This window comes from Periplaneta americana, chromosome 14, assembly GCF_040183065.1.
Source record: "Periplaneta americana isolate PAMFEO1 chromosome 14, P.americana_PAMFEO1_priV1, whole genome shotgun sequence".
Classification (NCBI taxonomy): domain Eukaryota; kingdom Metazoa; phylum Arthropoda; class Insecta; order Blattodea; family Blattidae; genus Periplaneta; species Periplaneta americana.
The window spans coordinates 95838867-95865179 of record NC_091130.1 but is presented as its reverse complement, the minus strand read 5'-3'; the positions used below and the strand labels follow the sequence as shown (position 1 = coordinate 95865179).

Here is a 26313-nt window from a genome sequence, read left to right as displayed (position 1 = left end):
CAAAATTCGGAAAATGGTTTGCTTTTAAATTATGCCTGACAGTGGCTCTTCGAAACCATGTCTATGGACCTCATATCTGAAGCAGCGAGGACTGCTGGCTTTGACTTCACTGGAAATGGATCTACAATCCACTCATATTTCTTTAGAATCGATTCCTGAGTGTCCCTTGGAAAGTATGAATTCATATTTTGAAGCAAATTGTCAAGGTGTTCTTTCATTATTGCTATGAATGAGACATTCATTGCTATGTTATTTTCTTCTATAAAGTTTGAAGTCAATTAGAAACGTAAGATCCTTATTGTCGACGCTTTCTATGTAGAACGCTATCTTTTTCTTCAGTGCGACAATTTCGTCATCAGCATCGAATATAGTCTTCCGTTTACCTTGTATGTATGTGCTGAATTCATTTTTGAAACATGTCTGCCAAGCAACATAATTTGTACAACCATTCCTGATCATTCAAATAATCTGATAGCAAACCGTTCTGGTAATTCAAAAGTGAAGAAACTTCCGTTCAAAGTTCATGTACGAGGCGCATCCAGAAAGTAAGTTTCCCTATTTAAAAAAAAGAACACACACTTTCAGGAAAACATTTATTGGCAACAGGTACACCAATGTTTCAGCTATTTTTCAACATAGCCACCATCAGAATTGAGACACTTGTATCGTGGGATCAGCTTTTATATCTTCTGTCGTAGAACTCTGCCGCCTGTGAATGGAACCAGCGTGTGACAGACCTCTTCAGCTCTTCGTCGTTGCCAAAACGCTCACCAGAGGACAGGAATTTCTTGAGGTGCAAGAAAACGTGAAAATCGCTGGAAGCAAGATCAGGACTGTAGTGTGGATGATCAAATAACTCCCAGCCAAATTCCGTCAAAACAGCTGCTGTGCGCCGAGCCGTATGTGGACGAGCATTGTCATGGAGGAGCACAACACCTGCAGTAAGCATTCCACGCCTCTTGTTTTGAATGGCACGTCGCAATTTTCGCAGTGTTTCACAGTAACGGTCAGCGTTCACTGTTTCACCTCTTGGAAGGAAGTCAATGAGCAGAATGCCCTTCCTGTCCCAGAACACCGTGCACATCACTTCCCGTACCGACAGCGTCTGTTTGAATTTCGTCCTGACCAGAGATTCACTATGCCGCTAATGCATTGACTGCTGCTTGCCTTCCGGGGTGAAGTGCGAAATCCAAGTCTCATCGCCCGTGACGATCCTGTCGAGGAACTCGTCGCCGTCATCGTGATACCGTTGCAGAAATGTCAGTGCTGCTCCTAAATGTTGCATTTTGTGTTCGGGTGTCAGGGTTTTCGGCACCCACCTGGCACACACTTTTTTGAACAGCAGGTGCTTAGTGACAATCTTATGCAACAAGGATCGCGATAACTGCGGAAAATGGTTGCTCAGCTCCGTAATCGTGAAGCGACGGTTCTCCATGATGCACTGCCGCACCAGCTCAACACGATCATCATTGACGAGGGACGGTCGCCCACTGTGCTCTTCATCATGGACACTTTGACGACCTTCGGAAAACTGCCTACACCAGCGACGCACCATCTGCTTATTCATGATGTTCGGCCCATGGACCTGACAGAGCTGCCGATGAATTTCAATTGGTGCAATGCTTTGTGCATTAAAGAACTTTATCACCGAACGAACCTCGCAGGCGGCGGGAGAAAGAATAAGAGCTTCCATTTCGGACCACTGCTGCCACGCTACTGGCAGCAAGCGGGACCTGTCCGGCTGGCATATGATTGATACGTAATAGATCTGTTACGCATGCGCAATTGACACGGCTAATTACGTCTACTTTCAAGGGGAAAAAATCGGGAAACTTACTTTCTGGATGCGCCTCGTAATCGGGACAACGCTTTACCGCGCGACAACTGTCGCACTTCTGTATGTAATATTACTAACAAGGACTTGTGTATACTACCCATATCTTCACACAGGATTTTAAGTAGCCTACACTGTGAAGATCGTGCCTTCACAAAGTTGATAATTTTGACGGCGTCGTCTAGTACCTGCTTTAATAATGGTGGCATTTTTTGTTGCGAGGGCGTGTTGGTGTAGTACACAATAACTACTTGTTCAGTTTTTAAAACTTTCTTGATCCTTGTAACAGCGCCAGCAACAGAACCTACCATGGCCTTTGCGCCATCTGTGCCCACATCATTGCAATTGTCCCACGGTATCGAGTTTTCAATGAAGAAGAAAAAATTTCAGTACCGCTTGTAGAGGATGGCAATGGCTGCAGAACAAAATATTTCATGAAAGAACCTGAAAATTCATACCGCACAAACATCATGAACATAGCTAATCCGGTAAAGACTGTGGATTTGTCAAGTTGTAACGAAAATTTCGTTTAACTGATGCGGGAAATCATGATATTTTTTACGTCTTTTCATAGATTCTGGATTCGATTATGCAGTGTTATTTGATAAGGACACACTGGAAATGAAGTTTGCAGTTTTCTTGTCCACCATGCACTTCACTACCTTCACTAATATTGGTTTCATAAGAGTTTCAGCAAGGGTGAGGTTTACCACCAAGAGTCTGGTCACGGTTAACCAAGTACGACGTTTTCAGTGCTTTCTCGTTGTTTGTTTTTACACGAGGTAAAATTTTGTCTGAACTGCATGGAGTTCGTCACTTTTTCTTTCGAAGTAGTCTGCAGTTTTATTTGTGAATTTTTGAATTCAGAAATGCCGTCTAAGCTTGGCAGGGAACATAGAACTATTGGGAAAAACTTTGTTACATATCACACACTGTGGACGTTCATCAGCAAACTCAGTGAATCCCATGTCCAAATATAAATCACAATGAAATACATTAAAGGTGATATATGTTACAGTTATATGAACACTAATAAGTAGTGTTCATATAACTGTAACATATCACCTTTAATGTATTTCATAAAATCAATGAACACTGTATTATTGACCTAATATGTGTGTTTTATCATTAAATAGAAATCACAATATTTTCGTTTGTTACTTTCAATACCTCTACACTAGGTACCGTAGACTCTGAGACAGGATCATGTTCAACATATTCCGAACTCAATTCCCAGGAATTCGCACTATCTTCTTTGAAGTAAGGTTATAGCTGTTATCTCCGTTTGACTGAGCATTGGTTGATGGCTAATGACTCTTAGGTCTTGGGTAGCCCGTCTTATGCCACAGTTCCGGTTCAACGAAAGTTTAGCTAACACATGTGCTATCAATTTAACATGCAGATATACAGTATATATATTTTTTGAGGTAACGTAACAGTCAATAGATTGTAGATTCCATGTACCACGAATAACAAACGCTGCCTGCCCAGTATATAAAAAATAAAATAAATTTCGAGAATCATTGAGTACTTGGCAAGCAAGAAAGATCGAGATAGTTCCAGTGACGAGTAGATCTAATATTAATGCTTCCATGTAGCAAGAAGAACGCAAACTACTTTCTCAGAAAGTATTTTTCGCTTGATGGAACTAGTTTCTGTTTTCCCGCTAGAGACTAGATGGAATTAGCAATTTTTGTCATCTTCATAACTTCCGCGGACGGAGCCCCTGAGAATCATTCGCGGAGCCCTAAGGGCTCCGCGGAGCACACTTTGGGAACCGCTGGTTTACACAATTTGCCTGTCCCGAGATCAGCTGATCACACCATCTAAATACTGCCAACTTCAGAAACAATTTTTTGCTATTTACTATTAAAAATACCACCAGATTTGTCACAAAATGCTAAATTTTTTAAATCAATTGCATAATCATCATCTCCATTCAGGATAGTTAGTCCAATAATAATCTGTCCAATTTGGTGGAACTGTTCTATAATGATGCCGATTTTATTTAGAATTGTTGGGAAAATTTCATAATCATAAAACTTCCCATGTCCACTAAGATCTGCCTTAATTACTATACCTATTTTTTCTAAAATTGGGACATGAGATTAGCAATGCAATCAGAAAAACAAATGAATATCACATAGCGTGGGAGGCCTGTTGCTAATGTTAGTCAACTGTACAAAGACAGGTCTGAACCTCACAAGTGATACATGTACCAACATGGCACCACTAGACTAGGAGATAATGGGGTAGAGTGGCCAGTTCCCTTCCCCTTCCATTGCAGATTAGCTACATATTACACTAATCAGACTTCAGATGCATACAAACAATTGAGGAGCGTTTTTGCAAAAGTCGATAGATGCAGAAATCAAGATTTTACAGAAATTACACTAAGTGACAGGATCTATCGAGTTTTGAAAAAACCTGGAAGGTTTGGTAGTGTCTACATAGGGTATGAATCATGTTTTGGTAAATCTGATTTCATAGATCGATTCCGGAGGTAGAAAACATACGATATCCATATGCAACTCACTTTCGAAAATTTCTGCATTTATCGACTTTTGCAAAAACGCTCCTCAATTGTTCTTCCTCTGACACATATCGTCAAGTGAGATGTACTGCCTGCTAATACACACATAAAAAAAGTGTTGCATCGCTTCTCTAAGTATCGTTAGCATTCTCCTATATTGATTGTTTGTTACATGTACATATTAGTCCCTTGAACTGTGTCTAAGCATAAACAAACCTGCATTGCACCCTACCTTTCGAAAACAAAACAACATCAAAGTATAAGAATATCAACTAAAGTCGTCACATTGGGAGGGAAGCATTGCAGACTTGTTCTGATCACTGTGTGGACGTTACTCACTTATTGCTATGGCAAGAAGACAAATCCCGACATTTGACCATGTCAGAATAGTGACACTATGTCAGGAAGGACTGTCATCGAGAGAAGTTGCTAGACGTGTAAACGTGAATCAAAGCGATGTGGCACAGACTTGGAATCATTATAGAAATACAGGTACTACTGAGGCCTTGCCTCGCTTGGGTCGTCCATGGGCTACAACTGCAGCCGATGATCGCTATCTCAGAATTTTGACTCGCAGAAATTGCACGGTCAAAGCTACAGGTTTGAATAATGATTTCTTCCAGGCCACAGGGCTTCGTGTATCTAATCATACTGTAAGAAACAGATTGCATGATGCTAATCTTCATTCGAGACCACTGACAGCTCCATTTCATACACCTAGACATCATGAGTACTTACAGATGGGCAATGAATCATGCAAAATGGTCTGTTAAGAACTGGCGCAAAGTGCTGTTCACTAATGAAACTCGCATATGTCTTCTGTGTGACGATTGTCGGCAACGTGTTTGGAGGGAATCAGGAAATGCTGCACCGACAGACTTGCTGCACAACGAGTACAAGGTGGAGGCTCAGTGATGTTTTGGGGGGGGGGGGCATTACATGGCATCACTGCACTCCTCTCCTGGTCACTGAGAGCAGCTCTACAATACAGGAACAACATTCTCTGCCCTACAGTGTTACTGTATAGTCAACATTTCGCAGAAAATTTCCTCTTCATGAAAGACAACTCTCGCGTCCATCATGCAGGCATTGTCAATTATGAACTTCGTAATGTCAATATTGTCCAACTGGAATAGCCAGATTGTTCCCCAGACATGAACCCTATTCAGCATGCCTGGATCCGTTTAAAACAAGTTGTTTTTGGACGTCCTGACCAACCACGCAAACGGCAAGATCTACAGAATTGCCATTGAAGAACGGGACAATTCGGACCAACAGTGGCTTAATGAACTGATGGATGGTATGCCAAGAAGGATCCAAGCATGTCTTAATGCAAGGGGACGAACTACTGAGTATTAAACTCACTGGGCAAACTTGTTTAAGATTACAATGAGAGAATAAAGTTCTGTTTTTCTTTAAATAAATTATGGTCTGTTTTCCATTTAATGAGCAATGTGTATTGCAGATGTGTTCCATTTTCACAGATCACTTCCAATTTTTTTGACAATTGCATTGTACGTTATGTGTAACTTTTTTTGTTATGTGTAGATGTACTTATCAGCCAGAACCTCAATCAGGGGCATTGTTGCTAATATGATAGGGATACATTCTAGCCTTACTTACTTACTGGCTTTTAAGGGACACAGAGATTCATTGCCGCCCTTACATAAGCCCACCATTGGTCCCTATCCTGAGCAAGATTAATCCAGTCTCTATCATCATACCCCACCTCTCTCAAATACATTTTAATATTATCTTCCCATCTACGTCTCAGCCTCCCCAAAGGTCTTCTTCCCTCCGGCCTCCCAACTAACACTCTATATGCATTTCTGGATTCGCCCATATGTGCTACATGCCCTGCCCATCTCAAACGTCTGGTTTTAATGTTCCTAATTATATCAGGTGAAGAATACAATGCGTGCAGTTCTGTGTTGTGTAACTTTCTTTCTCCTATAACTTCATCCCTCTTAATCACAAATATTTTCCTAAGCACCTTATTCTCAAACACCCTTAATCTATGTTCCTCTCAAAGTGAGAGTCCAAGTTTCACAACCATAAAGAACAACCGGTAATATAACTGTTTTATAAATTCTAACTTTCAGATTTTTTGACAGCAGACTGGATGATAAAAGCTTCTCAACCGAATAATAACAGGCATTTCCCATATTTATTCTGTGTTTAATTTCCTCCCGAGTACCATTTATATTTGTTACTGTTGCTCCCAGGTATTTGAATTTTTTTACCTCTTCAAAGGATAGATTTCCAATTTTTATATTTCCATTTCTTACAGTATTCTGGTCACGAGACATAATCATATAGGTTTGTCTTTTCGGAATTTACTTCCAAACCTATTGCCTTACTTGCTTCAAGTAAAATTCCCATGTTTTTCCCTAATCGTTTGTGGATTTTCTCCTAACATATTCATGTCATCTGCATAGACAAGAAGCTGATATAACCCGTTCAATTCCAAATCCTCTCTGTTATCCTGGACTTTCCTAATGACATACTCTAGAGCAAGTTAAGAAGTAAAGGTGATAGTACATCTCCTTGCTTTAGCCCACAGTAAATTGGAAACGCATCTGACAGAAACTGACCTATACGAACTCTGCTGTATATTTCATTGAGACACATTTTAATTAATCAATAATATCAATAAGAATATCATATAAAACTTCTCTCTTAACCAAGTCATATGCCTTTTTGAAATCTATGACCATATCCTTCTTTGACCTGCTAAAAAATCTGTACGATTTTTTTCTCAGCATCAACACATCATTGGAATCTTTTAAGGTCTTTGTTTACATCAGGAAATCTTTGTCTCAAAACACTTTGTGGAACAAGATAGTCCACTCGAGATGAAGCATGTTTGAACAGTGATTTTGAAGCTATTGTTAAAGCCCCCAAATATATAAAAGGTAAAGGTATCCCCATAACATGCCATGAAGGCACTTGGAGGGCACGGAGATAGAGCCCCATGCTTTCCATGACCTCAGCACTAGAATGAAGTGGTGTGGTCGGCACCATGCTCTGACTGCCTTTTACCCCCGGGAAAGACCCAGTACTCAATTTTATATGAGGCTGAGTGAACCTCGGAGCCGTTCTGAAAATTTGGCAACGAGATAAAATCCTGTCACCACATGGGATCGAACCCCAGACCTTCCAATACGTAGCCAGCTGCTCTACCAACTGAGCTACCCAGCCGCCCCAAAATATGTAAAAGGAGATGAAAATAAGAAATCAGGTACTAGACAAGAGGAACTGACTATCATGGCTACAGTGTGGGGGAGCTATTCTGGAATGATTCAATGCTAGAAAAATTGCACTTTGAGGAAATGGATGTTGGTAGAGTCGTCAACTTCTATAACTCCGTCATTACCTTTCAGAATGAAAAGAAAATGTAATTTGATATTTTATGACAGTATTAGAAAAAGAAAATTTCAAAACATTCAACATGTAATAGAAACAGACGAAAGAATGCCTATACGAAATAAAAAGAAGAGGTTCATCAATGAGTCAGAACCTGAATCTGATCAAAAGTGTAACTTGCAGACCAGTATGTGGAGATACTAGACAAATTGTCGACAGAATTAAAAGTCTGAATATCTGTTTATATGAATTTTCTGAAAGATTACCATTTCTGTCAAATCTCACAGAAACTGACTCTGATGAAATTCATGACTCAGGAAACAAACTGCCATAGATTTACTTATCAGATACAGGAAGAAACCTTTAAAACAGAATGTATGCATCTAAAAAGTTATTTCTTAAGAAGGACATAATACCCTATGATTACTACTTTTAAACAAACTCTTGATCTCTAAAAATCTCTGTGACTTATATCCTAATGTTAATATTGCTTTGAAGATTTATTTAGATCTATGTACTCCTGCTACAAACAGCTCAGCTGAAATGTCCTTTTCAACACCTGTAAGAGTTAAAAATTATTTACATTCATCTCAAACCCAACAATATTTGGTACATCTTTCTGTACTGATGTAAGTGTAAAGCTAGACTATGAAGATGTTATAGACAAATTTGCCAATGAAAAAGTAAGATGTAAACAACAAACCCGCTAACTGCACTGTAGAACAAAGGTTTTGCTTCTGCAAACAATATACCTTAAAAATAAATATGGTAGCAACTGAACACGAAATATTTTTTTTTTTTAATTAGTGCATTAACAATAAAGGCTTAATAAGTTCGGAGCAGAAGGGAATGCAAAATTCCTTGGGTCCATGGGAGCTACAGTACTTAAATACAGGTCTGAATGTCCCCTTTCACATAAGAGCTAGAAAACGGCCAGAATGTAATAAGTGATCTATAATATATGATTACCAGACGTTCCCGTTTCCTGTAGACAGTCTCCGAATTTTTCTTTCTGTTCCCGAACAAAATTCGTCCCCAGATTTAATAATGTTTTGCAGATATCCCCGGATGTTCCTTGTTACTTATTAATTTGGTTTAGTGATCCTTGCATACTGCTAATGAAAACTGCCACTTTTTCATGATGCCAAAATCAAAATTGAATGTGAGGACATAACTGCATTCGTGCTTCCATTGTTATCAAAGCTAATAAAAACTGAACTCCAGGAAAGAAGAACAAATTTATTCCACCATCAATTAAGCAACTTCTGGATATCTTCAGTAGAAGTGGCTCTTATTTCACAATACAGTAATCTGAATAAAATTATTTTAAGAAAAAAACTAAATTTATTGTAATAGTGCAACGTAGTGAAAAGGAAAAAATGTATAAATTTACTCAATTTCTTTGACTTTAAAAAATGATGAAAATAGCACATTCAAGGGTACTTACAACAATTAGGGTTTTCTGTACATAATTTACACATCTATCATGTTCATAAAATCAGTAATTTTCTGTTGTTGAAATATAGTGAACCTATTGGTTGTGGTTCTAAAAATAGCAACAGGGTACTCCCACAACTGTCTCTCAGCGCTCGTGAATAACATGCATTGCATTACAGAAAACATTTCGGTTAATACGAAAATCTTGTAATCCGAATAGGTCTTGGTCCCAATTAGTTCAGATTAACGAGACTCTACTATATAATTCTCAGTGTCTCTCATTAATTTCATGAAAATGCTGTTAAATATCCCAGTGCCTCTGTTATTCATTTACAAGATATCTATAAAATATACTTATTTGCCGAGACCTCCTCTAGAAAGAGAAAAATTTTTAAGAGAAAGTCCAATATTTTCCTTCAAATGTACGTGGACTTGACCAGAATGGAGGTAAGTTATATGACGAAATTTCTTGCTCGAAGAAATATGTGACTACAGAGAAAATGGCAAAGAGGAATGAAGAAAATGCTACTCTGCTAAAAAAAAAGTAAATTTTTTTAGTTTTTATTTAAGAAAATTATTCCCTGGGCACAAATCCAGAAGTCTATTGAATTATATCTGTGTACTGGAAGTAATGTTTCAGTATAGAGTGTTTCTTCAATGAACATGATGTGGACATCCCAAAAGTCCAGAATGAGTTCAAAAACTGTTTGTGTCATGCTTGCTATTTTAACAAACTTCAACATGACCTGTCAGGAATTTGCTGAAAAACTGGGATCTAGAGAAGACCTGCTTAAAAAATTCATTCTTCTGGGGAGGGGGGAAGTAATTTCTGTAAACAGATTGACTACCAATAATTTAATTCTTTAAATTGTGTGAAAACAATATAAGTGAACAGCAATCTAACAGAAATGTTAAAAGTTTTGTTTGTATATCAATATCTGTCCTCAAAAATTGTGAAGAAAATCTGGTAACCTTACTATAACATATTGTTTTGAAACAACTATTATGTGACAAACTGTTTAAAAAATATAGAAACCTCTGATTGCCAGCTCTGTAACGTACCACCTAAAAATGTCCACCATTATGGAGCAATGCTTAGCACATCTGACTGTGAAACAAGTGGGCTCAGGCAAAAATCTTGGCTAGGAGTTTTCCCTCAACAACTCATGGATTAACTTTCGGCATTGGACCTCGGACTCTTTTCACTATCATTAATTCACATATCATCATCATCATCATCCATACAATAGCCTGAATTACGTTCATGGTGCAGTGTGCTGTACTTGTACAAAAGTGTGGCCATTCACCTACCCAATCAATCACTGAACAGGAGTGGTAAGCAGGCTGCAATGTAAGCCTCCGGGTCCCTCTTCCATACAAGAGAGAGGATAAAATCACTTAAAAATACCTTATTACTCCAACAAATTATTGCTAAGAAGCACTCAAATACCATGAATAAACAACATACCATGAGAACATGGCAATATGCGCAGTTTCTCTCCTTCCTGGTAGTCTTCTAAGCAGATTGCACATGTTTCGTATGGATCACCCTTGGAGAATTTTGCTGTTGGAATCTTGCGTAATGAGGAATTAGGAAGGCGGTGCCGACGTTGTCGTCTACGATCTTTAATGCACTTCACAACCTGAACACAATCAGAAAGTTATTTATTAAGATGGTGGTTTGTTAAATGGGTCCTGCAGAAACGCAGCTTATGTAAGTCCAAAACTATAGTATGGATTGTTTCCTTCTTTACATACAAAAACCAGACAATAACACTAAAAAAATTTATTGAAACATGTAACAAGAAATATCAAAAGAAATAGAAATAATGTAAGAAATTTCAGAAAGCATAAAGATAATTTTCTCTATAGAACATCACATGTAGTGTTTTGGGTATGGACTATTGCTATATTGTTCCTCCCTTTACACAGGAAAATCAGACATAAAGGCTCGTCTCCACTATTAAACATTTAACAACAACATGTTGACTGAGTATGTTGAAGTTAACACTTTTAACATGTTGGCATGTTTTCTAGCAGCAATGGAAAACACGTCAAGTCAATTCATTTGCTTGTGCAGCATCAATACAGTTCGGCAAAGTTTGTACAGTTTCCATATCAACAATTAACTTCCAATTTTGTGGCGCATATCTTTCACTGGTCCTTGGTGTTGGCTGTAAGTTGTTCGAAGTAATGGAGTGGACGAAAGAAAATACGTTAGAATAAAATTAATGCAATGATGGAAAGGGTTTGTTTGTGGGATGTGTCTGCAAAAGAATATAGAGACAAAACAAAGAAGGCCGACTGTTTTAGAGAACTGGAATTATTATTTAATTGTTCCTGAGAATACAATAGAGAGTTTTTGCACTCTCATTGTATGCTAAACGTTAATGCTATGTTGACGTCAGTAATGATCATATTTGGTGATGTATGTTAACGTTCGTAAAACTTCGGAAAGAATAATTATACGATATTACCCGCTCCTTTAATATCTATCATGTCGTAGGTCCTATGATAATCAATCGTGCTGTAATTTTTTTAATTGAAATGAAATGGCTGCCCTTAAATTTTGTCTTTCTTTAAGTTAATTTAGAATGTATTCTGCATTGTGTCTTTTACTAAGATATTACCACACCCACGTTCTAATTTTCTTCCTTTTCAAGGCCTTGTAACAAGCAACAGAGGCAATTAATTAAAAAGTCAAATCATCATCTGAGTCCATTGTCCTAGGTTTGAAAATAAGACACTATATACATTAAAATCTTATAGACTATTGGTGGACTACACAAAGAAAGTCAAGTTTAACATGTTTAAGTCCACACCTGTGGAGTAACAGTCACCGCGTCTGGCAGCGAAACCAGGTGGCCCGGGTTTGAATCCCGGTCGGGACAAGTTACCTCGTTGAGGTTTTTTCCCTCAACCCAATACGAGCAAATGCTGGGGAACTTTCAGTGCTGGACCCCTGACTCATTTCACCGGCATTATCACCTTCATTTCATTCAGACGCTAAATAACCTAGATGTTGATACAGCATCGTAAAATAACCCAATTAAAAAAAAAACATGTTTAACAGTGTGGACCAAGTGTTAAATGAAATTAGCATTAACATGTTCACTCAACATGTTGGGATGTTAACAATTTAACATTTAACATGTTGTTATTAAATGTTTAATAGTGGAGATGAGCCATGAAATCGTGATCATAAATAGAACAGTCTGTCATTTCATAATATGACCATATTATGTTCTTATTTCTTAATAGTTCTGACTTTAGACGGTCGTGAAATCGTGATCTTATTAACCTCTCCAATTTGAAATATTAATGTAATGTAAATTTGTGCTGTTGTAAAAAAAACATTATATGATACACATTCGTAAAGTTATCTTTTTGGCTCTCATGTGTTCGTGAAACTCGGTTTCATCTCGTTTCACAAACTTTATACTCATGACAAAAAGAGAACTTCACAAACTTGTATCATAAATAATTATTTTCATGTAGTTGCATTCAATGATTGATATGTAACTACATAAAAATAATTCATTAATGTGTTGTGTATCTTTCATACATAATGCAGGAACACCTGATATAGAATTAATTTACATTTCAGAAGCAAAATACTGTAAAGGCTGGTCCACAATAAACCGGAAACGAAAAAATTGTTAAAATAAATGTATTTAAATGTGAGCATTCACTATTAATGAGAAGCTTACTGGAGCCTGGGAACAGGAAAGTGAGAGTTGGCCAAGTTTTAACTTTGCCGTTCTTTCTGATCACAGCTTACTAGATTCATTCTGTTGCCATCAAAATCTATTTGGTCGTCGAATATTTTGCAGCAAGGAGACCGTGATATAATTTCTTATTCATTTATTGCTTGTAACTAACCCAGAAATTCAGTAGAATCACTTTCCATATATCGTCAGCTTAGAGTGTAAAGCTGCTAACTGTCAAAAAGAAAATTTTACAAGGGAAGCAAAAAACTGAAAGAAAATTTTACAAGGGAAGCAAAAAACTGAGTTTAAATAAACTCTGAAACTTCAGGATCAAATCAAAAGTACATGTACAAATGCCACCTGTACTTTGGATTTGGTCCTAAAGTTTCAGAGTTAATTTAAACTCAATTTCTGCTTCCCTTGTAAAATTTTCTTTTCTGCGGTTAGCAGGTTTACACTCTAAGCTGATGACGATACGCTACATTTATATGTGACCACATTACCACTTGAATTGAATTCTTAAATACTCTGTGTCTTAAATTTCGAAGTTGGTTAAACTGTGTTTATGTTGGCTGGCTTGTACTCAAGAGAGAATGTCATTGGTCAAGTATACATGAATAACATCATAATGCATAATATCGACTTTACATATAATTATTGACATACATATCAATACGCATAGCTGTTTCCGTTCTCAGTTTATTGTGAATAAAAAATCTCCACATTCACGTTCTTCGCTTCCTGTTCTCGTTCTGGTTCCCAGTTTATTGTGGACCAGCCTTAATATATAATAGACCATAGTTATAATGAATTAAAAAGTGTAAATGCTGCTTAGAAATTTCCTTTGTTTATTACGTTTCCTAAAAGAAGCACTTTGTATAATCTTTGCAAAAAGGCCAGGTAGGGTCAAGTGACCCTCACTGATTTCCTCTGGGGGCGACTATAATGGGGAGAACGAAAAAGCAAGTTTAAAGATGCTAGAAATGAAAAGGGGGAAAAACTTAATACATAATGAATATAATATAAAATTATGGGAAAATATTTATATTAGACAGGCTCATCTACTCACCATGAAGACAACCATGATTAGGAAACATATTCCCACCACAATTGCAAATGGAAGAAGAAGATGAGTGTTGATATTAAATGGCAAGTCATCATTGATAAGAACATAGTAACTGTTCATATATTGGTAATCTTCTTTAAGAACGACTCCAGCCTTTTCACCCACGAACACAGAAGGTATGAAGATACCATACGGGTTCTTTGCAGACATCGGTTCTGGATACACAAAAGCATGATTAAAATTACAATTTACACTTTTTTTAAAACATATAGTGACAGAGGCACAATTGCTATTCGTGAAATCTAAATATTTAATGCTAATCAATATTATCTAGCATATTACCATAAATTATTTACAGCATTATCGAATTGACAGTCCCAGCAATTTAATGTACAATTAAAATGGTACAATTCTTTTATTATATATCTACCGGTAAGTGACTAGTAATTTCAAATGGCTTATCTTAGTCGTGTACATTAGAGCATTAAAAAGCATTGCAAACTTTTCTCTCTCTCTTTCACCTATCACAAACGTGATGTTGCACAGAGGCAGAGATATAATACAAGATCTATATAATAATTAATATTCTTATAAAAAATTAGCTTCGTAGTAGAGAAAAGAATCCAAAAAGGATAGCTGCCCTTGAAAAAGGGGTACTGAGCAGTAACAGCACCTAAATTAATTGTAGATCAACAATATTCTATTTTAAATTTAAATGTTATTTTTATTTTATTTTAATTTAATTTATTTTTGGGGGGGGCAGCTATCCTCAACATGAATAATTTATTTTTCATATATAGAGCTGTACAGATGGTTATTTACAATTAACAAGGAATGTCTTAAAACATTAATGGCTATATCTTGAAGTTCCAAAAGATCGATATGGAAACGATGAAAGAAACTGAATCAATTTCAATCAATCAGTTCTTTCTAGGTAGGTTTAATTGTACTTAATACGAAGCTATAATTTATCTATACATATCCTACATCTATTTTATGACATATACTCATGATTTAAGAAGGTTTATACTTTCCACGTAATTCTACGATCCAAATAGTGGATTGGATCAGTATTTAAATGTTGCTTAATATTGGACAATTTTAATTCCATGTAACACAACCGTGACTTTTCTATCTATGGTTCTATCACATATGATTATGATCTTATGCATAAATATTATCCACTTATTTCTTTTATCTGAATACATAACATTCTCTACAATATACTGTACTTGTATATTATCTAATTTATGACATACATTTATAATTTAAGAATGTTCAATTTTGGTTTATCAATCTTTCAACACTGTTATAAAAAAATTAAGTTTTTTAGTTTCTGGTCTTATATACATCACTAATTGAGTAAGCACACACACTCACAGTTAGCTTATTCTAATTCATACTATGTTATACACTATTCAATTTCATTCCATACTGAGACTTTCCATCCACGTTTATTACATTAATTTCATGATTTTGGTTATACTTTTCGTTACTTGTCTTTCCAGATATTATTGACAGAATTCTATTTGCAGATTTTTTGTTCTTTGTAGACTTTTTGTAAAATGTATGCATATTTAATTTCTCCCCATTAATAAACAAGATAAACAGTGGTTACAGTTATTTCCCACATTCACACAATTTTACGTAAAGCATACATTTAATAATTTACCCATAACCAACCTAGTGATGATAGTAAAGCATTAGTTTGTAAAATCTTTTAACTCGTCTCAAACAATTTTTTGTACGTTCTTTAGTAAATATGCATAATTTTCCAATAAATTTTACATGTAACTTTGTTAATCATTTTTAATAATTTATTGTTAATTCATGCTTGTTTTTAAAGTTGTTTATTGTAATATGTTTAACATGGTTTTACTTACTTTTACACAGATACCTACTTATTAGTCTGATGATGCCCATGATAAGGGCGAAAATGTTCACTAATATATATTAGTAAAATAACTTTTGATATTTTGCTACAATAAATAAGTCAAAGACTAAACAATCAAGACTACACATTTTCGTATTATCATTATATGACTTATTAGAATACACATAAAATGAATTCAAAATTCAAATTTAATCTTAAAGATGTTTTTCTCCCATGATTGAGGCGAAGGTTATTTGTTATTCTGTCAGTCACTTATGTCTGTATTTCCTGGAAAGATTCAATCAATAGAGAGGTAAGACATCTCAGTTATTGAAGTGAAGCAACTGCTTGAAGAGACAATTAATGTGCTAAAGAACAGATTAAATCACAAATTTATCCCACTCAAGTTTTACAAAAGCACAAAGAAGATGGAATGAAAAGGGAGAGTGAAAAATCCAATGAAGAGATGTGCGAGGTATATGCTTCTTGTCTTGAAAACCTCAATAAGTGGGTCGAGTCAATGGCAGAAATTGAATCATTTAAGTGGATGACATTGGATACTGAATTGACTTGGTCAACAGCTGAAGAAACAGTGCAGTATGTGAATAAAAGGGGGTTGTCATTGATGACGTCAAATTATTTGATCAGTTTGTAAATCTTCAAAATTATGTGATAAAATAGAAACAAGATAGGCCTACTGAGTTCTCTGCTGTTCCTATGCACAAAAAGTGGGGCAGACTATTTCAATAGTGTTAATATAGTATGTTGTTCAGAATTGTTAAAATTGACCAAGTTCTTTTTTGCAATTTCTTCTCATAACCAAAATGTAGAAAAGATTTTCTCATTGATTAATGCTCAATGGACAAAGGAGCGCAACAGACTGGATGTTGAATCTATGAAATGGATTACTGGTGTAAAATTCAATCTGAAAGACTTATCAAGTGTTCAGTTTTATGACTATATTATCTATCTACCTTCGTAATGTATCCAGCTATTTGCTGACAAAGCGTGTTCCACTATGTTTCACTATGAATTTCCTCTTCTTACAAATGATGGGTAAAAAGCACGATGCTGGTTATATATTTCAGCAGCCACATTCCAAAGATGAGGTGTATTCAGTATATATTAGAGAGAATTGTCCAAGGTTACAGGGATTGCAGATTTCAGATTAGTTCTATGGATGTTTGTGACAGGGCAGTTTAAGACGATATGTTCCAAATCTTCTTGTTATCATTGCACCAGCAACAACTACTAGAGTCAACAAGATTAAAGCGGTGAAGATACTTCTGAGTGATAATATGGTCTGTCCTGGCTCTTGCTAAGAAAGTTTGTATGTGTCTGGGAATGTTGCGGAACATTGTAAATCGTTAGGTTTCTTTTGAATATTTTGAAGTACTTGGCCTTTATCAGAAGAAAGCCATAATTCGACCCATAAATTTGTTAAATGAGAATTAACTGCAGAATATGCGCTGGTTAAAGAAGTTATTTGCATAGGTTATATATATAAATGGAAGAATCTCAACAAGATTGGTTCACCCTAGAAATACAACTTAGATACTATATTCTTTTTTTTAATAAATGATTTACTATGTAGGCCTAAAAATATAGTTCTGGTAAACTTGTTGAAATAATGGTATTTCAAAATTTAAGGTGTCTTGCTTTTCATAATTACAATCTGGTAACCCTATTAGTAACTGACGTCAAATATCTTACTGTCTGAATTACACAACACATATCTTTTCTGTGCAATAATTGATTGTGTGCAGAGTAAATAATTTAATTTTTGTATGTGTTGAAAGAGACGGCATAAGAGAAGTATAAAAGAAAATATCATTCAACATAATAAATAACTTGACTGTTGCAACACGAGTAAAATGTATAAAGACAAAATAAGTGAAATATTTATGAAACTGTGTTTTAAAATCTTTAATTTAACTGCACATACCACACTTTATTTCAAACTCCTGCAACGGAACATATAACATATCATAATAGTAATTAAAACAGATAAATAATGGAATCATAGTAGTCTCTGTGTTCGAAGTACGCAGATATCAAACAATCTTACCTAATTCGCTTGAGTTCACATTGTAAACAATAGCAGCACTGTAACTGGCATTTTGAGCTGCACGCACCTTGTCTTCAAAAGAACAGCCATACCGACGTATCAACACTATCCATTTTCCAAAATAATTCGGATATTGGGGAGGTGGTGCAATTTCAGTACAGGCATTTTCAGGTTTTGCTGAGACCACTAAACCCTGAAGCAAACAGAAAACTTAAGTCCTTTTAATCAGTCGTAACAGATTGTGAATGAAAATTGTGCAAGAGCTTTAGAATAAAAAATAGTCGCAGTAACAAGACCATAATAATGCATTAGACATAGTATATTGTTTTTTTATTACAAATACAAGCTTGTAAATTTGTTACACTACCATACCAATAATTTGCTTAATAAAGGTAAAGTTTGTGTGAGATGCTTCATTTAATAATGAACACGTAAACATCACTTGGTATGGCATGTTTACACATAAGCCATTTGTGTAACTGTCGAGACAAAAGTACATAAACGAAATAAATAATATATACAATGTATCCCAGAAGGAATGTAAATACTTCAGGATAATGTAGTTTGGGTTACCAGTACACTGATTTAGCCAAATAGAGGGTGGAAGTGAAATAACCCTGTAGATTTTCAGAGCGAATAGCTCATGTATGTAACAAAAAAGTGTAATACATAATGGTGGAATGTTCATAGTTTTCTATAAAAAAAATGTTTTTGCCCAAATGTTTAACATCCTCTTATTCAGTAACTACTGCGAGTAGAACCGTGATTTTTGTCCATATCAATAGAAAATATAATAAGGAATCATTTATCCCTCACGTGTATTTCAATAGTGTGGACATTTTCCTGTAAATTTAATTTAAAAACCACTAATTTCAAATGCAATGTTGTAGTCAGAGAGGGAGGTTCACATAACAAGGCAGACATGAGTTCACTGAGCTCTTACATCTGTATTACGAGAAGAAAGAGAACTCTGTCGATGATGTTGCCAGACTTCTGAAACTTCCAACTCAATTTTTTTCTTATTAAGCGTGCATTTACTTACAAAATGTAATATAGGTTTTCTATTCATTCAAGTGTACCCTATCATCCCTTCCAATCTGTAGGATTATTTCACTTCCATCCTGTATATATGTCTATGCCCTATATACAGAGTGTATAGTAACTTTTGTACCAAAATGAAACTGGTAATAAATGAGGAAAGATTTTAAAAAATCTAAATAGTTTTTTTCTCTAATATTTACCGTTTTAGAGGAAATCGTTATATTTCTATGAAGAATTTGGAAACATCACAGCTATTGCAATAACTCTACTAAGCACAGCCTGCACTCCTTACCTTCCCCTCCCCCTCTGCTGTACTCAATCGGTGACGCACAACGGTGCACTGCATTGCAAGATTTATGTAAACGATTTTCGCAACTATTAAATTTAAATTCATGGCTAAACGGTTTGATATCCACAAAAAGATTTAAGACTGTTTAGATTATTTTTACCTATCTGCTTGTACAGCAATCGGCCATTTCTTTCGGGCCATTACAGCAATAGAGCGCTGCAAACATTGGACAAAGACAATTTTTTTCCTGCTTAATCAAAGGAGAAGTGTAATAAAAGTTTTGTTACATTTACATGTAGAATCACCTCTTAAATTTTGGTGGATCAGTCCCCTTCCACCCTGTATATTTCTATGTCCTAAGTCTAATGTTTGGGGAGAAATTAATGGCAGAAATACTGGAATGTCTTGCAGTTCTGTATACTATAAATGACATGTTATGACAGATCTTTGCACACCACCAGGCCGCAATGCCTGAGTGACATTCAATTCACGTTCACTTGACATTTAATTCGGTTGTGTTGTGTCCATTTCTGTTGCTACTGTGTTGTGTTCACTTTGCATTTAATTCTTCAATAGACAATATTATTGTTGAGTTTAGTAGACTGCTGTTGCTATACCTCGTGTTGTGTTGTGTTGTGTTAAGAGTATTGCTATACAATTTGTTTCATTGAGGTATTCTTATCACTGAGGCTTCTGGGCTCTAGTGTGAAGGTCAGAGGTTACATAAATATGAATACACTTCTCCTGCAGCTGAGGTACAGTTCAAGGTATCCACAAGGGTAACCTCAGCAATTTGTCTTGTGTAATTATTTTATTTTCTTACCGAGTTTGTGCTTAATAAATTTATTAGAATATCACAACATACAGCATTTTCAATAATGCATCATATCACAATGCTCCTACAACGTAGAACTGTGTGTACAATGCCTCTCTCCATTCAAAAGTTCACTCATCAATATCTTCCCAATCATTACACATCGGACATAGATAAATCAGGTTAAATCAAACTATATATATCCTGAAGTATTTTATATTTCTCCTGGAATATTCTGTATGTAGGAAATAAATATAAAATAAATAAATGTTCTCAGTGCTTCCCAGCTGTGGTTCGCAAACACCCTAAGGAATCCCCAAAAATATTTCCATATGGGTGAATTTTGAATTATTATTGTTATTATAATAAAAAAATCACAGAGATTCCAACCTTTCAAGTGAGTTATCAGAACCATTCCATAGTGTGTGTTGCCCCCTTCTGGCAAAATAAGATGTAAAGCACATCATATTATTATGTATAATTACACGTTATGTCACCAATTGTGCGAAAAAAAAATGATTTGTGGCATGTTTTACTCTAGCTGCTGCTTTTCTGTAAATTTCTTTTTGAAGCACACTTATCCTCGTGATGTTATTTTGATCTTCGGTATCAGAAATGATTCCAGTGTTGTGTTTGATGTAGGTCTGAATTCTGTCTTATGAAAACTTCCTGTGAACATACTTCCAGTACAGTCACAAAGTATTTTTAAACAAAGTGTAAGTAAAATTGTGTTTACAATACTAAGTGTGCCTCATAGTGACTCTCCTGCGGAAAGTCTCTTCAATGTTGTGAGAAAAAATTAGACAGAAAGGATATTTTCCCAGATTAATTCCTTGTGGATAAAAAAAGAATAGGTTATCTGCAGAAACAATGAAAACTATGCTGATTGTTAAAGTCTTTTTATAAGGACTGAGGAATTTCATAACTTGCTATTGCATAAATCATTCTTTAATTGAAAAAATACATTCACATGAGATGTATATCACAGGGAAAGAATAATATTTCAGTATTGTTTAAAGTTCAATTTTAATGTTACAATCTTTTTTTTTTTTTTTTTTTTTTTTGCTGGTGTTCGGTAAATAACAAAAGCAATAAAATTCTGTAGGTGTACTCAAAGCGAAAGTAACCAGTAGGTGTATTCTTTTTAAAACATTTAAATTATGAACCCTATGTATAGTTATTTTGTCAATCATTATTAGATTGCTGAAGCAGCTAGCCAGCTGCAGCGGTTTGTTAGTAACATATCACCTTTACTAAAACAATATTCACAAAACGTGCTTGTTGCTGAAATACACCAAATATGTCTTGCAACTTGCAAGAGCACTGACAAATCTTCCATTACTTCTGAAGGTTATCAAAATATAAAGAATTACAGAGGATCTATACTCTTCCTGTCTTTGAAACAGTCTCTGTTCTTTTGGTTGGCAATAGTTAAAATTTCTATATTCAAGATAAAAACCAAATGATATGAAAAGTGCATTTTAGAATGAAGATAAGATAGAACAGTTGATTCAGACTGAACACTGGATTCGAGTATGACATTTAGACTCAGTCACATTCAACTGTGGAGAGAGCTACGTGTGCCTAACCAGCTGGGCTCCTTGGCCTATCCTTTATTTTGTGCCGGCATACTTTGCCCTGCAGGACTCTAGTTTAGATTTCTTTTGTATGGAGATTTAACATTAGTGGCTTAAGTTCGAAGAAACACAAAAATAAAAACAGGATATCATAGTAAATGGCTACTAGGTCCGTTGCTTTTTTTTCTTTCTTTTTTTTCAGTATAAAATAGAATGGAATAATGAAACAGTTACCTCTGATTGAGATTCTGGCTGATATGTGTATCTATTATCAGGCAGTACATTTCACTTGATGGTATGTGTCAGAGGAAGAACGATTGTTTGTATGCATCTGAACCTAATCAGCGTTGTATGTAGTGGAGGGGGAAAGAAACTGGCCACCCTACCCCATTATCTTCTGGTCTAGTTGTCTCATGAGTGATACCTTATTGGTGTTACTTTTGAGGTTCAAACCTGTCTTTGGACAGTTGACTAAACAACAACAATGAAATTGTGCAACCCACCAGGAAAACAGTAATTAGTTTGTGAATGCAGCCCTCCATCTGTTTGGTAACCATGTTTCTAACATTAGCTATCTATATTTGGTTACCAGAGCTGTCAAAAGATGATCACTTTTCATTTCCTTGCTAGAAATTGAAACTAACTATCACTACTAAATAATACAAAAACAGAAATATATAAACTCTAGAAAAACTCCAAGATACTCAAATTCCCCCCTTCACACTTAGATCTAATAAAACCACGAGTGATTCTTCAGTAGTATAATATTGTTAACAGTCTTGAGTTACATACTTTTAAACCCTCAAGTGGCAGCGAATCACCAAATCGTGCTGGAAGATCTTTGAATTCTATCTGGGGTTCATCACGGAAATCCACTGCATACACAAGTACATCAGCTCCCACAAGAGCAACTCCATGGCTAAATAGTGCGACACAGCTGGCTACAGCAACTACATACAGCGCTGTTATATGTCGTGGTAGAGGGCACTGAGGGTACATGTCTCACACCACCATTTGCTGGAACATACACAACACATTAATAATATACACAAAGTGTTATTAAAGGGGCAATTTCATGGAAAGGTCAACCTGTACCTATTTTCTGTTTTTCAGATGAACTGACATTGGTAAATTATATATACTTAGAAAGCACGTAGACACCTCCCTTTGGATTTTGGCATTTGTTTCCCCCACCAGATTATTTAGAAAACTTGCATTCCTTACTTTGAAGGCAATTATTTATCATATTCTACATTATCCAATTTAAGATTTGATATTTAAGTTCCTGCAGTTAAATATTGTTAACTAAATCAGGAAAATCTTGACTTACTGGATTAAAAATCCTCAAATGTTTTGCAATTAATGATGTTATGTTGGTTATAAGTTAATTTAAAGCATTTGAAGTCCATGTCCGGCACCAAAAATCTAAATTTCATTTTATCACAACTTTCAGAATTTTCTTTTCTCACGAAATTGTAAATGCAAAGTTCAGTTATTTGTGTACAAGTTCCCATACAAACAAATAATGATTCCTATTTGTTAAAGAATAATTTGAGCCTCAGATGTAGAAATGCTATTTTACATCCGGCACCAAAGAAAAACTTTTCCGCAACATCCCATGGAAAGGGTTATTGTAGATGGCATTAGAGGAACATTAAAAAGCAAATCGAAATTATGCCATCAGCACTGTCTATACTTTGAAAATGCTGCAAATTCCAATATTAAAATAGTACACATGACAAAGTGTGAAATTTTATTGGGGGTTAGGGAGTTAAGTTCATAGAAAGTGGGAATATACAATTCCTGTCTCAAACATGCAAGGCATTCATTATGTATCTCCTATTGCGAACAGTAAATATATTTTTGTGAATGAAACAAATGTAGGATGGAAAAAGTTTTAGATGTTCCTCCTCCTCCTCCCCCTCTTCTTCTCAAGATGATGACGATGTTAAGGTACATAGCCTACTGAAAACACCTGGTTATAAGGAGCAATCACATAAGATTTTTCAAATTGTTGATATTACCAATGTACTAAAATCAAATCTACACAGAACTGGATTTAATTTTAATGTTCATTTAATTTATTGTAGTCCCTAGATCTTGCTTCAACATTGAAGCTTGAAGATGTGGAACAAGTCAAGAGAGTTATACATGTTTTTTTCCTTGCAAAATGAGGTGAGGTTAGGTATGAAACAGGCTCTATCCTAGGGAGATACCAAACAGTTAATGAAGGGGTTCCCAACCAGTGTGTAGCGCAGCCCCATGGAGTGTGTCGCCAAATTTTAGAATGAAAAATAAGTGTTATGCCATCCAGAAAGTACCTTCACAACGCATTTTTTTTATTTACAACGAAGCCTTCGATTTGGTACATTTTATTTTGAGACATACTTTACCATTGGAACGTGAACACCTGCAACAATGTTGCTTAATTTTTCAACCTGGCGACAATTCGAATGAAAGTGAGCACTGTAACAATGCTTAGTAATTCATTTACTCTTCCCTCTTAGTAATAAACAGAGTTTAGACTCGTCAGAACATATTGGTCAGTTTAAGTTTATATGTGCGAACAGGTGATAGTGCGCCTATTGTATTAAAAGTCCTTTATTTACATTTTATCATGGACAAAGGGGAAAAGGAACTGGCCACCCTACCCCATTATCTTCTGGCGCAGTTGTCTCATAAGTGGTGCCATGTTGGTATCACTTGTGAGGTTCAGACGTGTCTTAGGGCAGTTGACTAAACAACAATCATGGACAAATTTTTAATTCGAAAAAGACAATCAGAATCAAGTTCTGGGTTAGATGGCAGCATTGCTAATTCAAATAATGTGAGCGAAAATTCCCTTCAAGGTTCACAAAAACATACTGCGTTTCGTAAATATAAAGTGATTAATGCTCGCAATATGGTTTTATGTGGCATGGAGATGAATACAGTAGAGTCTCATTAATCCGAACTACGCTAATCCGAAAATCTGGTTAATCCGAACAAAATTATTTTAAGAAAAACTAAATTTATTGTAATAGTACAAAGCCATGAAAAAAAAAAAAAGTATAAATTCACTCAATTTCTTTTACTTTAAAAAATTATGAAAATAGCACATTCAAGGGTAGGGGAAAGTGTTGTACCTTGGGTCAGTTGTACCTTGGGTCATTCATCATTTCTCTACCGTCTGTGTTTTGAAAAATGAAGTATTACAATCAAGTTACATATTTGTACACAAGAGTCCTCTCACAAAGCTTTGGTGATCTTCAGATACAGTGGTTTGCTTTCTTTGTGAAGAAATTTGTTTTTGATCTCAGAAAGTATTTTGTTTCTAGTGTGTTCTTTATTTTTTTACGGGGCTGTGTTCTAATTCAAGACATTTCAAATAGTAAGGTAAGATCTTTGTTTCTTTCTTGTTCGAATGGTATATTAGGTTATTGTTAGAATATAACCTAACTTTTGAAACATGATGTCCAGTTCACAATGAGCAGTAGTTGTACCTCGCTCCACTTGAAGCGTTGTACCTTGGGTCGACCCAAGGTACAACATTGAACTGATGATGAGCAGAAGTGTACAAATCAATATAAATTATTAGTTAATTTAATATAGTTTATATTGCTCAATATGTTGGAAATATTATATCGTCATACTTTTATTTTTATAGAACCATGCCAAGAAGCAAGAATGGAAAAAAGCGGGAAAAAGTAGATGTAGAAGCACTTCGCATGGTTATAAAGGATGCGTTAACAAATGGAACTAAAGTGCAAACTGCTGCCAAAAATGTTGATATTTCGAAAACTACGTTGTCTAGGCACTTAAAAAATATGCAGGATTCTAATGAAAATGAGTTTGTGTACAGAGCTAACAATGATGTGAAGAAAGTGTTTACTTTGCCACAAGAGATTGAATTAGTAGAGTATTTGAAACAGGCAGCAAAGCTACATTACGGTCTAAATAGATATGAAGTTCTGAAACTTGCATATCAGTAAGGATATATGAAAATAATTTGGCTATTCCAGAGAACTGGAAAATCGAGAAAAAAGCTGGCGACATGTGGCTTAGTCATGAAGCTACCACCTCCCTACCAACAAGGTTAATCTAAAAGACAAACTTCCCAACTACAATTCGCAGTTGATTTCAGTAGTTATGATGTTAAGTAGATCGATTTTATGTTTGTTATCTGCTTAAAATGCATTATTGCATGAACATGTTGCAAAGGAATTGTATCTTTAATTTGTTTCCTATTATATCCCAGAAGTTTCGTGATTTTTAGATATGTAGCCTACACTTTGCATTCATATTTATTTTTATCTACAATTATATTGTTGTTTCTTTTCTTGTAGGCTAAATTTATAATGTGACCCAAGGTACAACCTCATGTTGTACCTTGGTCCATTATACTTGTATACATTTAATTGAATATAAAAATGATCAGAGTAATTAAATTCGTAAATAAAGATTACCAATGATATCTCAAAGAGTAGCTTCATCTTATTTTATAATTTGGACAACCTAATAATCATAATATGGTAAAAATATAAATTAAATGTAAAAATGACCCAAGGTACAACACCTTCCCCTACTTACAACAATTAGTGTTTTCTGTACATAATTTACACATCTGTCATGTTCATAAAATCAAGCAGGCAGGCAGGCAGGTAGGTAGTGGTTCTAAAAATAGCAACAGGGTACTCCCACACTGTCTCTCAGTGGTCATGAATAG

The 26313-nt window shown here is 35.4% G+C and overlaps 1 protein-coding gene across 3 annotated transcripts in view; it reads right to left on the bottom strand.

The window, feature by feature from the left end:
- gzl (godzilla E3 ubiquitin protein ligase) overlaps window positions 1–26313 on the bottom strand; it is a 75984-nt gene that overhangs the window by 35376 nt on the left and 14295 nt on the right. For all 3 annotated transcript variants that reach the window (XM_069845808.1, XM_069845809.1, XM_069845810.1), the window contains exons 2-5: window positions 22401–22625; window positions 17888–18080; window positions 13950–14161; window positions 10639–10813 (exon numbers count right to left, since the gene is read on the bottom strand). In XM_069845808.1, the coding sequence (XP_069701909.1) occupies window positions 10639–10813; window positions 13950–14161; window positions 17888–18080; window positions 22401–22607 (787 nt within the window). In that variant the 5' untranslated portion in view covers window positions 22608–22625. The remainder of the gene's footprint in view (window positions 1–10638; window positions 10814–13949; window positions 14162–17887; window positions 18081–22400; window positions 22626–26313) is intronic.